At 35.7% G+C, this 13,866-nt stretch overlaps 1 protein-coding gene across 2 annotated transcripts in view; it reads right to left on the bottom strand.

Annotated features, from left to right (window-relative positions):
- The window catches only part of ACSS3 (acyl-CoA synthetase short chain family member 3), a 175,008-nt gene that overhangs the window by 61,562 nt on the left and 99,580 nt on the right, over nucleotides 1-13,866 (bottom strand). For both annotated transcript variants that reach the window (XR_012518404.1, XM_003927836.4), the window contains exon 9: nucleotides 7,343-7,446. Coding sequence is in view for 1 of the 2 variants with exons in the window: in XM_003927836.4 (XP_003927885.3) it covers nucleotides 7,343-7,446 (104 nt within the window). In the remaining variant the exon portion in view is untranslated. The remainder of the gene's footprint in view (nucleotides 1-7,342; nucleotides 7,447-13,866) is intronic.

The following is a 13,866-nucleotide window of genomic DNA, read 5'->3' on the forward strand; positions in this document are numbered from 1 at the left end:
CTTTTCTTTCTCAACAGATGGATTCTGTCACGGCATCTCAAGCTACATGTTGCTGAGATGACACTGTGTCTATTTAACTGCTTTTTCCCCCATCACAACTTCTCATGATAAATTTATCAAAAATATCCTTTCTTTGAATGAAAGAAAAATATAAATTTATTTCTATTAACTTGTGAAAAACAAAGATGAACAGACAGTAGTAAGTCATTCATATTACTGAAAGATTATTTGCATTCTACTATTTGTAAGTAGCCTAGGGTATCTCCCGGATAACGTCGTTCATGGGGCTGTGTTTTGCCAGTTGAGTACAACCCAGCTCTTTGAGTTCTACAGTTTGCATTTCACACTAGTTCAATGGATTATCTTTGAAACACAGGCATGTACTTTAAAGAAACTCTACCAACATAGCGCAAATTTGATATACTCAGAAATTACTGGGTAAAATACAGAAGCAGAGAATAATAAGTGGTTTAAAAGCAAAATCCAGAAGGAAGCATTTGATAGCACATGGAAATATTCTGCTCTCAAATCTGTAGCCAGAGGAATATTTGCTAATGGCTATTGGTACCCAAATCATAGGAAATAGATTTTTAAATAATTCAAGATGGAGTCAAGTCACCAATAATTTACTTTCTTCATTGTCACTTCAAACGTATAGAGCCTTTTACGGCTTATGCCTAGGAATGCATTTTGCGGTAAATATACATGATTTTGCACAGTACACAAGCTAAGTAACTTGGGAAGAAAGTCACACAGCTAACACACAGTGGTAAAATGTTTTAAAAATAAAAGAAGTAACAAGAGCCCTAATGTTTTCAATGCTGACTCCAGGGATATAAAATTCTCTATTACAGCCTAAATGTTCAGAACTATAGTCTGACAGATTAAAATCTCTCTGCAATTCAGTAGATCACCATGGACACATGAAAGAAAAATGTCTGAGAATTCAAGAGTAACAATGGAAGAGGACAATCGGGGGAAAAATTGACTTAGACTTTAATATCTAACCTATCAAATCCTCAATTCCTAGTTAAGTGTTTTACAGTTAGTTTACTTAGGAGGAATGAGACAGGGCTGTAGTTGTGCCTATAACATTTCCTACAGAGATCTCTGTTATCAAACTCTTAGTAATTATTCTATTTTGTGGTTTTGATGTTAGAAATAAAATGTTTTGCTGTCTTAAAAAATTTCTGGGCTAATGAATTTTCTCCAGACATTCCTACTAATAAGGATTAAATTTGATCATCCTAGTCAACTTCTGTAGTTAAAAGTCTTGCCTCAGTTGTCTGCTGTCAAGAATAGTAACTTACCAAGCTGTGCAAAAATAAGAAGTCATGTCAAGTAGCCCTTGAAACTTTTTAGCAATATGGTATTAAGGTATGTGTACCCTTAGAATCAATACTTTAGATTTAGGAGCTGACATGACTGAAGTTTGCTGTAGCCATTGGGTCCAGTTTAACAAAATCTAAAATTATCAGATTCTTTCTCAATGGAAGAAGAGTTAGGCTGTAGACAGACTATAGTTACTTCAGAACTACAGTTGCAATTTAAACCGAAGCAGTTCAATAAAGTATGGAGCGAAACGCTCAGATTATACAAAGATATAAGAACTCGACAAGGATGGCTCAAGGCAGATAAAGTAAGATCAATAATTTCAAACAGCACCAATGTCTCAATTTATTAGATGACTACTGTTTTCTCATTGAAATTCTTTAGAGTTTAAAATTCCTTAGAGTTCAATTTCACTGAAATTCTTCCTTAGAGTTTAACAAATTCTGTAAATTATCTAAGAATTACGAAAATTATCTAAGAATCTTCCATTAAAATGATGAAAACAAACAACAAAATCACCTAGTGCTGCTCAAGTTGGTGGTCATTACTTCATTTCGACTATGTCATCAGTACCTGGACACTTGAAACCCTTTCAATATAAGCTCTAGATCAGGTGTCCCCAAACTTTTTACACAAGGGGCCAGTTCACTGTCCCTCAGACCGTTGAAGGGCTGCCACATACTGTGCTCCTCTCACTGACCACCAATGAAAGAGGTGCCCCTTCCTGAAGTGCGGCGGGGGGGCGGATAACGGCCTCAGGGGGCCGCATGCCGGCCCTCAGGGCGGTCCTTAGTTTGGGGACGCCTGCTCTAGATCTTCTGGTGGTAAGTATACACATTGGATCCTGTGAATTCTATTGAAATAAACCCTTTACTAAGTTGTCCTTTATAAAAGCCACTGTGGAACTTGAGTATTCTATCTTTGTAGCTGTCATGAAGTACCTGAGTGATAGCAAGAGAAAGAATAAAGTGTTTTTACCTAGGATTAAATAACATTAAACATTGGGGCTTGAGGATGTTTTGTTACAATCATTTCTAAACCAATACCATATTTTGTAGCAAAATAAAAGAAGGGAGAGAGGGAAGAAGGATGGAAGAGAGAGGTAAGGAGGAAAGAATGGAGGAAGAGAGTGAGGGGGAAGGGAGGGAGGGAAGGGAGGGAGCGAGAGGAGGGAGGGAGGGAGGGAAGGGAGGGAGCGAGAGGAGGAAGGGAAGGAGGGAAGACCGGAAGGAGGGAGGAATGAAGGAAAGGGAAAGGGAAACAGAAAGGGAAGGAAAAAACAGATCGAATGTGTTTAGGATTTAATAATAAGTCTCTGAACTTTAGCAAATCTTTTTTTGTAATAGATCGTTTACTCATAAAAACAAGAAGTCCTTTACAGTCATCTTAAATCACAAGAAAAAAAAAAAAATCCTGCAAAGTACACCATGCACTGCACTGTTCTTTTTCTTCCAAAGCTGTGCTTCCTGTCTGACCTCTATAACAATATAGTGTTTTTATTGTTATAGGGGATTGTACAGCTGAGGATAGTAAAGTTTTGGCTGTTCTTTTTTTTTTTTTTTTTGCACATGAATTACCATGTTTTAATGAAACAATTATCTTCTTTATTTTCCCTTTTTAAATTATGATTGTAACACCTCTGTTTCTGTATCTCTGGGTAAAAAAGAAAACGAAAATAATTCAGTCAATAATCCAGATGTTTTCAATCTTCTTATGGATGAGTTACTGTGAAGATAAAGCATCTGGGTAAATGACAATTTGGCTTTTATACAGATTCAGAAACAAATAGAGACAACTCTCCTCTCTAAACTTGACAAGACCAATTTCCTTCATGAGAACATTAAATATTTACATTATTATATTCCAAAGCAAGAGCTTCATGCTTCAGTGGCACTGAACAGCAATAATTTAATAAAATATTCATATGAGGGGTGGAGGGTGTTAATCTGTTCTTGTATCTTCCGCAGACTAGCTCTCCATTTAGAATATTAGGTTTTATTTGAATCAGATATCAAAGAATGCCTATATTAATGAAATAAAAAAGGATGTTAGTCACTAGAATCTGTTGGTACTAATACAAATTGCATGAGAGTAACAATAATAATGTGTGATGTTTAATTTTAGGTGTCAACTTGACTGTATTAAGAAATACCTAGCAACCTAGAAAAGCATTATTTTTTACTGTGTTTGGGAAGATGTTTCCAGAAGAGACTAATATATGAGTCTGAGAGCACAAGATGAGATCTTTCCTTATTGCAGGAGGGCACTATCCAGTCAGCCAGGACCAGAGGAAAGAAGTATCCATCTGCTGAAAGTTGGAATACATGCTTCTTCTAACCCTGGACAACAACTCCAGGCTCCCCCTTTTTTGGAGCCCAGGACTTATACAAGTGGACCCCTGAGTTCTCAAGCTTTTGGTCTTGAACTAAGAGTGACACCATTCATTAACTTCCCTGATTCTGAGGCTTTTGTACTTGGACTGAGCTGCACTACCAGAATTCCAGGGTCTCCAGCTTGCACATGGCCTGTTACAGGACTTTTTAGACTCCATAATCAAGTCAGCCAATCTATATAACAAGTCTCCTCTTTTAAATCTGTATCTCTATCTATGAATTCTGTCTCTCTGGAGAACCCTGATAAAACATGGTCATATAAATAAATTGATTGCAGAGTCCCTTCTTACAACTCAAGTCAAAGGTACTAATTTTTATCCACACATTATAGTTACTTAACATATCCCTTATTTCAAATTATATATCTCAGTTTCTAAGCAGCTCATTTGTACACATATATCAATGTAATCAGAGAGCAAACTTTCGTGAATTATCCATATACATATGAAATCAGATATATCTGAATTTATATGAAAGGTTCATAGAAGTGTACAAGTATGTAAAAAAATTCAGCTTCTAAGTCAATAACAAGAAAAGGGGACCCTGTAGAAAATTTGAAATTTGAAAAAGAAAATACCTTCTCTTAAACATTAACATGTGTTTACTAGCACATTTCTTAAAGAAATGCATTACCACCTATTTGAAATACAAAACTAGGAAACTCATGAATGCACTAGAAATATCAGATGTTTTGTTAAGAGTTCATAATAACTCATAACATACTTGCCCTTTCCCTTGGAATCAAACATCAATTTGATAGAACTTTAAGGAAGAATGGTTGAAAATGTTGAACTTCGTGTGTGTGTGTGTGTGTGTGCGCGCGCGCGTGTGTGTGTTTGAGTTTGATTGCCCAGCCTCTGTTGCCCAGGCTGGAGTGCAGTGGTGCAATCTCAGCTCACTGCAACCTCTACCTCCAGAGTTCAAGCGATTCTCCTGACTCAGCCTCCTGAGTAGCTAGGATTACAGGCACACACCACCACGCCTGGCTAATTTTTGTATTTTTAGCAGAGATGGGGTTTCATCATGTTGGTCAGACTGGTCTTGAACTCCTGACCTTGTGACCCACCCTCCTTGACCTCCCAAAGTGCTGAGATTAAGGGCATGAGCCACCATGCCTGGTTCTTCAGTATCATTTTGTAACTACTTATCACAACATACAACTTTAAAAATGATAAACTTATTTTTATGCAAATGAGTAGAGATCCTGTCTACATTCCTGTTAGTAGTTGACCTCTGATTCACCTATATTGAAATTATTTTACAAAGCACAAAATGATCTAGTGATCTAGCTAGTAGCTATTTATCTACCCATCCAAATATATTTGTGTAGTTTAGCGAGACAGAAAACCAAACGCTGGAAAATCAAATGGGATGAGGACAATGGAAATTGAAAAAAATCAGTCATTTCATTAGTAAAATCCACATGTTTTCTATGGCAAATAACAGTCACTCCAACCTGATTATAGTGACAGCACATTGACACAACGTGGCTATTAATTCTCTTGGAATAATACATTTAATAAAAATTGCAAATTCTCATGAAACTCAGTATCACCAGGGACCTCATATGCTTGTCACAGGCTTCGGTGAGCTTTTCTGCAAGCCTGAATACACTAACTACATATATCCACATATGCTATTATGTATTAAGAAAAAGTAAAAGAATATTATAATTGTATTTATGAATGTGTTGGCTTTCTTCAGTGAGTTTCGACACAGTCACCTTTAAGAAGGAAACACAGAACTCCTCCGCAAGCGTTTGTGTCAGGTCACATTTATGTGAGAAGTAATTCCTCCATTTTGACCAGATAAAGGAAATTATCTTAAAGGTGACAAAACATTTTCCAGTTCACAACCAAGAAAATAACTGTTAAAACTTTCCTGGCTAATGGGAATACTTAAATTCTGTAAATATCCTTCTTGCAGAAGGAATAATTCTCCACTTGTTTTTATGTATTTCTACACATAGCATTGTTCTCAACAGTATTATATTTGGTATTTTCTAAATAGTTACAAAAATGAGTCTAAGTAAGTAGTACCCAATTTCCCCTTAGTAAATAAAACTGGAGGGAACAGAAACCTTCTGATTTTCATCTTAGGGAAAATGTAAGGAAAGTGTCTTCTGCTCTGATCATTCATTTTATATTTCATATTTAAAAGGAGAAAACTTTTTTTGAGACTGAATTTTGCTCTGTTGCCCAGGCTGGAGTGCAAAGACAGGACCTCACCTCACTGAAACCTCTACCTCTCGGGTTCAAGTGATTCTTCTGCTTCAGCTTCCCGAGTAGCTGGAATTATGGGCATGCGCCACCATGCCCAGCTAGTTTTTTTGTATTTTAAGTAGAGATGGGTTTCACATGTTGGCCAGACTGGTCTCAAACTCCTGACCTCTAGTGATCCACCTGCCTTGGCCTCCAAACTGCAGGAATTATAGGCGTGAGCCACCATGCCCAGCCAGAAAACATACTGTTAAAGAACAAAATTCAAGGACATAATATAAAAAGTATAATTTCTCAGAATCAACAATTTCAGAAATATCAAACACTGAATTTGAGGTTTAGTCATTCAGTTAATCTTTTACATGAAAATCATTTTTATAATCAGAACTAATTTTTTGTGAAGTAATCTGATTCATTTTTAACCCAAATTGGATATTCTGCCCCGGAAGCACAGAAGTTGAGAATACTGAAAACATTTATATAAAAATGTCAATCTAATTCATTGAACTAACTGGGACTGAACCAAAATATGTATATATGAAGGTTGTAGGATTGCCAAGGAAGGCAACTATGAAGTTGCTTTCAGTGGGTCAAACTGTTTAAAATCTCTATACTTGGTGAGGAGATAAACAGCTTCTAGACAATGTACCGACTCTCATGTATATAGCCATCCCTCCAAAGAAGAAGAAGCGTTTTTGTTGTGGTAATTGTCTGCTTATTACAAAGTTTATAGTCGATCCATTTAATATGAAAATTTGTTTCCCAAGAACACTTAGTGGGAGGACTACAGAGAATAAACAAAGTAAATTAAATGAATAAATTACATATGTAATAATGATTGTTTTGAAGAAAAATAAATGTCTCTGCCTTGAATGCTAGGTAGATTATATTAGATTTTGCAGAATATAGAAGGTGGCCAGACAGTCCTGTGAGAGGAACAAGGCTTTATAAAGATATTCTGGGAGCAGTGTACAGGGTGTATAAAAAAGCAGAAAGAACAGAGATGAGTGATTAGGATACTTTAAATCAGAACAGATGATAAGCAGCTGCCACAGTTCAAAGGCAATGGGAATACTGAAGGTGGGATGAACCCAAAATATACTTTAAAGGAAAATATAAGGCTTAGTAACTTACCAGATATAGGAAACAAAAAAGAGCAGATAAAGAAGTCTTTAGTGTTTTATACCTAGGGACCAAGACAATGGTGGCATCAACATCACTTATGAAGACATTATTAACAACACAACAATAAAAAAATTGCTTATTTTTACTGAAACCTGAACCACTCAAATCCTCAGTTTGTGCCTGATCTGGTCATAGCTCAAAAGTTTCTTCCAATCCCTGCAGTGTTTTGGGACATTTATTTAATACATATGTACATGCTAGAAAAATGCTCACCAGTTTGCCACCAATGGTCTAAGACAGGTACTCTGAAGACATTTTTGGACCATTCCAGGGTCTCTATATCACATCGTTCTCCAGCCACAAATAATGTTTTGAACCTGAATATGAGACAGTGAATTCAAATTATTCCTGGCAAATAAATCTAAATAATTTCATTTATATTTTTAAAACACTGTTGAATACAACCACACTCATTATATCATGATGGAATATAGCCATATAATCAATATATCAGACTGTATAATCATGAGGAGGCATTTCTTGTTTGGACCCAGATGTAACCAAATACACATCACAGAAGTGGAATGAGATACTTCAAAAGTAGAATTCACAGCCACTGCTTTTCAGTTTTTAAAAGAGCAATTGAGCTGATCTCTGTAATAGATCTGTCATGTTCATGTAATGATCAAAGATAAAATCTCTTTCACCTTGACATTATCCCTTCTAATTTTGTCTCCAAATTTGATTGCTGTATTCTAAGTAAGGATATACACAAAATATACATACATAAGTATCGACTAAGGCAGTAAATATTTATATGAATTTGTTCCTTCTTGTGAATTCCTCTGATAAAGGTTACTCTGATTTCAAGTACACATTTTTCCTATTCCAAGGACATTTATAGGATAGATAGCCGATAAAGAAATAAATGCCATTGTGGCCTTGGAAGTCAAAAGGTTCTTCAATCAAAAGGAATCCAAGGTTACTAACAGATGCAGGAGAATAAGAGTCTTTTGCAGAAAGTACCATATCACAGAATGGAAAAAATGAAATAGAAAAATAGAATTGTGTTGACCTCATTAGTGGTTCATTGAGAGCACGGATTTTTTTTTTTTTTCCATCTTCAAATGCTTTCACGGCTTATTTAAAAAAAAATGTGTGTGTGTGTGTGTGTGTGTGTGTGTGTATGAAGAGTTAATTCATTTATCATCAAAGACACAGTTGACAAAAACCTGCCTACTCATCCTAAATAATGTAATATATTTTACCATATCCTTAATTTTTCATATCATTTCATAAAGATTCATGAAGATTCAAATATTTCCACCCCAATGTTCCAATAACATTTCTGTCTTTTCTATAAACATGTATCTCATTCTAGAATTCTTTTGTTTTTGTATATTTCCTCCATTAAACTATGAGCGCCTTAGGAACATACATCTTTATAACCCGAAGACCAATCAAAGTACATAAAATTTTTAGGTATTTAAACATTTCCAGATGCTTAGAATGATGAACCACAGAGGTGGGAGGTTGGCAAAATTAACACCAGTTTGTAGTTTGATATATTTTTCTAAGTAAATGAGGAGGCATGTTGGTTTCTAAGAGTGTGGAAATTGAGAGGGAACAGTTGACCTGAGGAGAACAAAATTTGGGAGTAAGTATTCTAGGATTTTTTTTGGAGCACAACATAAATGTGAAAAGACTTGAGAACAGCTAGTTGGTTTTTGTGGACTCAATTAGTGGCCTGGGAGGCTAAGTAGGAATAGCACAGATTGGGGTGTGATACAAGGGATGGGAAATCAATGCTGGAAAGGCCGTCTGGACACTCCCGAATAGGCAGGAATTATGGGGAGGTAAGGCAAAAATAACCAGAATGGAATAAAAATACAACAGTGGGGTAAAAGACTAGAAGTCACATAAGAAGGCAAGGCAGGAATAACCAGAATAAAAGAAATATACAATAGTGAGGTAAAAGAATAGAAGTCACATAAGAAAAAGTTTGATGAAAACGAAGGCAAGGTGAGAAAAAATGGGTGTCATTGTAGAGAGAAGGCAATCTCAAACTTAAGAGATTTTGAAAATGTGTCTGTTCTGAAGGATGATAGATTTTATGGTAGCTAAGAGGGTCTAACAGTGAAAGACACAGAGGGAAACAAGAGTATTTTGATAGAAGGATTCTTTTCAAAATAGTATTAACAATCACTCAAGGACCACAGCAGTGGAGAGTAAAGATAATGTCTGTGACCTGTTGATTAAAGTGGCTGAATTGAGGTCTGAAGAGTGGGGAGAGGGGTATCTCAAAGAGAAAGCATGAACTTCAGTAGAAGATGGGCCACCAAATGAACAAACTTTTTAAGTTCTCACATCACCAATTTTACTTTAACATCTTCCCTAACTGTTACAGATAATCTTGGCCCTAAAGGTGCATTTGACCTCAATAGTGAGAAAAAAGTGACAGTTTCATTATCCTACAAAAAATCAGGGTTGTAAACAGCCATTGAAAACATAAAATAATTAATTTGAATATAAAATGAATCACTGATAAATAATGTCTATGAAGTGCAACCACCTAGAATTATTCCCAGTAATTTTCATCTATAGAAGAGGCTATCTATACCCTTATAACAATAAGGGTGTCAAAAGAGGTTTTAGTTAAATTGTGGTTAAACATCCAATGTGCCATTACTATTCCACATTCGTTTTCTGAGAGAAAAAAAAAAAAAAAAAAAAAAACATCATGTGCAAATGTAAAGATACTCCAAGAATAAAATTATCTTATTACATTTCATTTTTTGTAATAATGTAGTTAGAGCCATGATGATGAACTAAATTGGTGACATAGTTTGGATATTTGCTCCCTCCAAATCTCATGTTGAAATGTGACCCCCAATGTTGAAGGTGGGGCCTAGTGGGGAGGCTTGGTGCCTTCCCCATGGTAAAAAGTGAGTTCTCACTCACTCTACTTGTTCACATGAGAGCTGGTTTAAAGAGCCAGGCACCTCCTTGCTTCCTCTCTCGCTATGATAGATGCCTGCTCTCCCTGAGCCTTCCACCATGATTCTAAGCCTTCTGAGAACTCACGAGAACCAGATCTGGCCCCGTGCTTCTTGCACAGTCTGCAGACCCCTGAGACAAAATACACTTCTTTTCTTTATAACTTAACCAGCCTCAGGTATTCCTTTACAGCAAAGCAAAATGAGCTAATGCAACTGGTATGGTCCAATGGACATATAATGTGAGCTACAAATCCAAGAAATAGATGTAGTTTAAAATGTTCTAGAAGCCACATTCAGAGAAATAAGAAAAATAAAGTGAAATTGGCTCTAATAATATATTTTATTAAAATACATATATCCAAAATATTATTTCAATATGCAATGAATATAAAAATTACTGGTAAGATATCTTCCAGTCTGTTTTTAATACCAAATCTCAAATTGGACTTGCCACATTTCAAGAGTTCAATAACCACATGAGGCCAGAGGCTACTTATTGGACAGTGTAGAGGTAGACTATGACTTTCTGAAGAAGCAACAGAACTTTTACACTGGTCTGGATGAAGAAAAAATTTAATTTAATAACATATACTGAATTCTTGCTCAACATTAAGCCGATAATTTATTCTGTCATGAATCTGTGTGCATGTGCATGTGTGATTATGCAAGTGTCACCGAATGCAGCTAAGACAAAATATTACTTAATGCTTTTATAAGTAAATTGTCATCACCCAATTTGCAAAATTTAGAATATGATTGGTTTAATAACTTGGCATCTTTATAAGACTTCACATAATGGTACAATCCACTGTCAAAAATAATGTTTGAGTAGCTGCCCGCTGGTATTTTTCTCTGCATATTCAAAATTATCTAGGAGCAGCTCTTTAGCACAATAAATGCCAAAGGTAAAATGTACATGTCCTGATATAGACACAGCAGCATCACCTTGAACTTCAGAGTAGAAAATAACCTATTATTAGTCTTTGTTAAAAAATTACTTGAATAATTATTGTGAGTACCCTCTAACAGTATGCAAGGCTGCTAGGGTAATCTTTAATTCTTTGAGAACAAGGAAGGGCATAGAAAGTAAGGATGAAAATGGGATAACAAGGAAGAGAATGAATAAAAGGCAAACTAGAAAAAAAGGCAGGTCCTTTTTTGACGAATTACAGATACATTTGCAATTTGAAATAAAATTTAAGTAATCAAATATGTATACATTTGTAATTTGAAATTAAAAGTTGATGGTCAAAAATGACCTCATCTGAGAGGACTGTTAGAGCAGAAGGAAACAACTATTTAAACATTAAATTATTAAAAGCAGGTTAAAGTATAACAAAAATTAGTGTAAAGTTTTAATGTTTAAAATGAGGTTGATACACCTGTAACTTTAAATGCTATGTAAAAACAAGCCAAAATGAAAAATATAAATGCCCTAAAGTTGATAATCCTAGGACTGAAAAATAGGGCCATGTTTTTAATCATATCTTATTCAAACACTTTTCTTATATTTTAGAAAACTTGTGTGATGGAAGACGTAATACATTTAGATAACTCATTAAAATGTATAAAAGGATAGGTTTGGTTGATTTCAACAGTGTAGGCAAAAAGCAACCAAAATGAATAATTTTGCAGCTATTAAAGATCACATTTTCAATGCCTATTAGGCCATAAGTTAGTTTAGAGAACTCTAGATGATTCAAATGCCCATGTCTTTGGTTTATATATGAAACTAGAGATGGAGAATTTAAAAAATATTCACTATTAAAAACATGATGTATGAGAGAGGACACAAACAGATGGAAAAACATTCAATGCTGTGGTTAGGAAGAATCAATATTGTGAAAATGGCCATACTACCCAAAGTAATTTACAGATTCAACATTATCCCCAGAAAGCTACCAATGACCTTCACAGAACTGGAAAAAAACACCTTAAACTTCATATGGAACCAAAAGAGAGCCTGCATAGCCAAGTCAATTCTAAGCAAAAAGAAGAAAGTGGGAGGCATCACACTACCGGACTTCAAACTATACTACAAGGCTACACTAATCAAAACAGCATGGTGCACCAAAACAGATATAGACTAATGAAACAGAACAGAGGCCTCAGAGGCAATACAATATATCTATAGTCATCTGATCTTTGACAAACCTGACAAAAACAAGCAATGGGGAAAGGATTCCCTGTTGAATAAATGATGTTGGGAAAACTGGCTGGCCATGTGCAGAAAGCAGAAACTGGACCCCTTCCTGACACCTTACGCTAAAATTAACTCCAGATGGATTAAAGACTTAAACATAAGACCTAACACCATAAAAACTCTAGAAGAAAATCTAGGCAAAACCATTCAGGACATAGGTGTAGGCAAGGACTTCATGACCAAAACACCAAAAGCATTGGCAACAAAAGCCAAAGTAGACAAATGAGACCTAATCAAACTCCACAGCTTCTGCATGGCAAAAGAAACAGTCATTAGAGCGAATCAGCAACCAACAGAATGGGAAAAAAAATTTTGCAGTCTACCCATCTGACAAAGGGCTGATATCCAGAATCTACAAAGAACTAAAACAGATTTACAAGAAAAAAAACAAACAAGCCCATTCAAAAGCGAGCAAAGGACATGAACAGACACTTTACAAAAGAAGACATACAGGAGGCCAACAAACATATGAAAAAATGCTCATCATCACTGGTCATTAGATAAATACAAATCAAAACCACGTTGAGATACCATCTCATGCCAGTTAGAATGGCGATCATTAAAAAATCTGGAGACAACAGATGCTAGAGAGGATGTGGAGAAATAGGAACACTTTTACACTGTTGGTGGGAGTGTAAACTAGTTCAACCATTATGTAAGGCAGTGTGGCAATTCCTCAAATATTTAGAAATAGAAATTCCATTTGACCTAGTGATCCCATTACTGGGTATATATCCAAAGGATTATAAATCATTCTGTTATAGACACATGCACACATATGTTTATTCTGGCACTGTTGACAATAGCAAAGACCTGGAACCAACCCAAATGTCCATCGATGATAGACTGGACAAGGAAAATGTGGCACATATACACCATGAAATACAATGCAGCCATAAAAAATGATGAGTTCATGTCCTTTGTAGGGACCTTGATGAACCTGGAAACCATCATTCTCAGCAAACTGACACAAGAACAGAAAATCAAACACCACATGTTCTCACTCATAGGTGGGTGTTGAACAATGAGAACACATGGAAACGGAGAGAAACATCACATGCTGGGGTCTGTTGGGCGTGGCTAGGGGAGGGACAGTAGGGAGTGGGTAGGTTGGGGAGAGATAATATGGGGAGAAATGCCAGATACAGGTGATGGGGCGTATGGAGGCAGCAAACCACCTTGCCATGTATGTACCTATGCAACAATCCTGCATAATTTGCATATGTACCCCAGAACCTAAAGCACAATTTAAAAATAACATGATGTATAACATTGTCAATTAAAAAATTAAAATACAGAATTTGTGGCAAAGCAAGGGACAGCTGATATCTTGATATTACCAGCATTTTTGAAAGTTGTAACTTTTTTTTTTTTTTGGCTATCCCTCATCCCCTGCCAAATAAACTACAATTAATCTGAGTAATTGATTAAAATACACCGTGCATTAGCACTGAACTCTTACTTGATGGCAAATTTCATCATTATATATTTTTAACTTAGTATTTATTATGTTTTAGCAGTATATTCCTATTGCTTTTGTTCCTAAACTTGTTTACTGATTTTTAAAAATATCATTATAGTAGCCATTGTCATGC

This window comes from Saimiri boliviensis, chromosome 7 (assembly GCF_048565385.1).
Source record: "Saimiri boliviensis isolate mSaiBol1 chromosome 7, mSaiBol1.pri, whole genome shotgun sequence".
NCBI classification, from domain to species: domain Eukaryota; kingdom Metazoa; phylum Chordata; class Mammalia; order Primates; family Cebidae; genus Saimiri; species Saimiri boliviensis.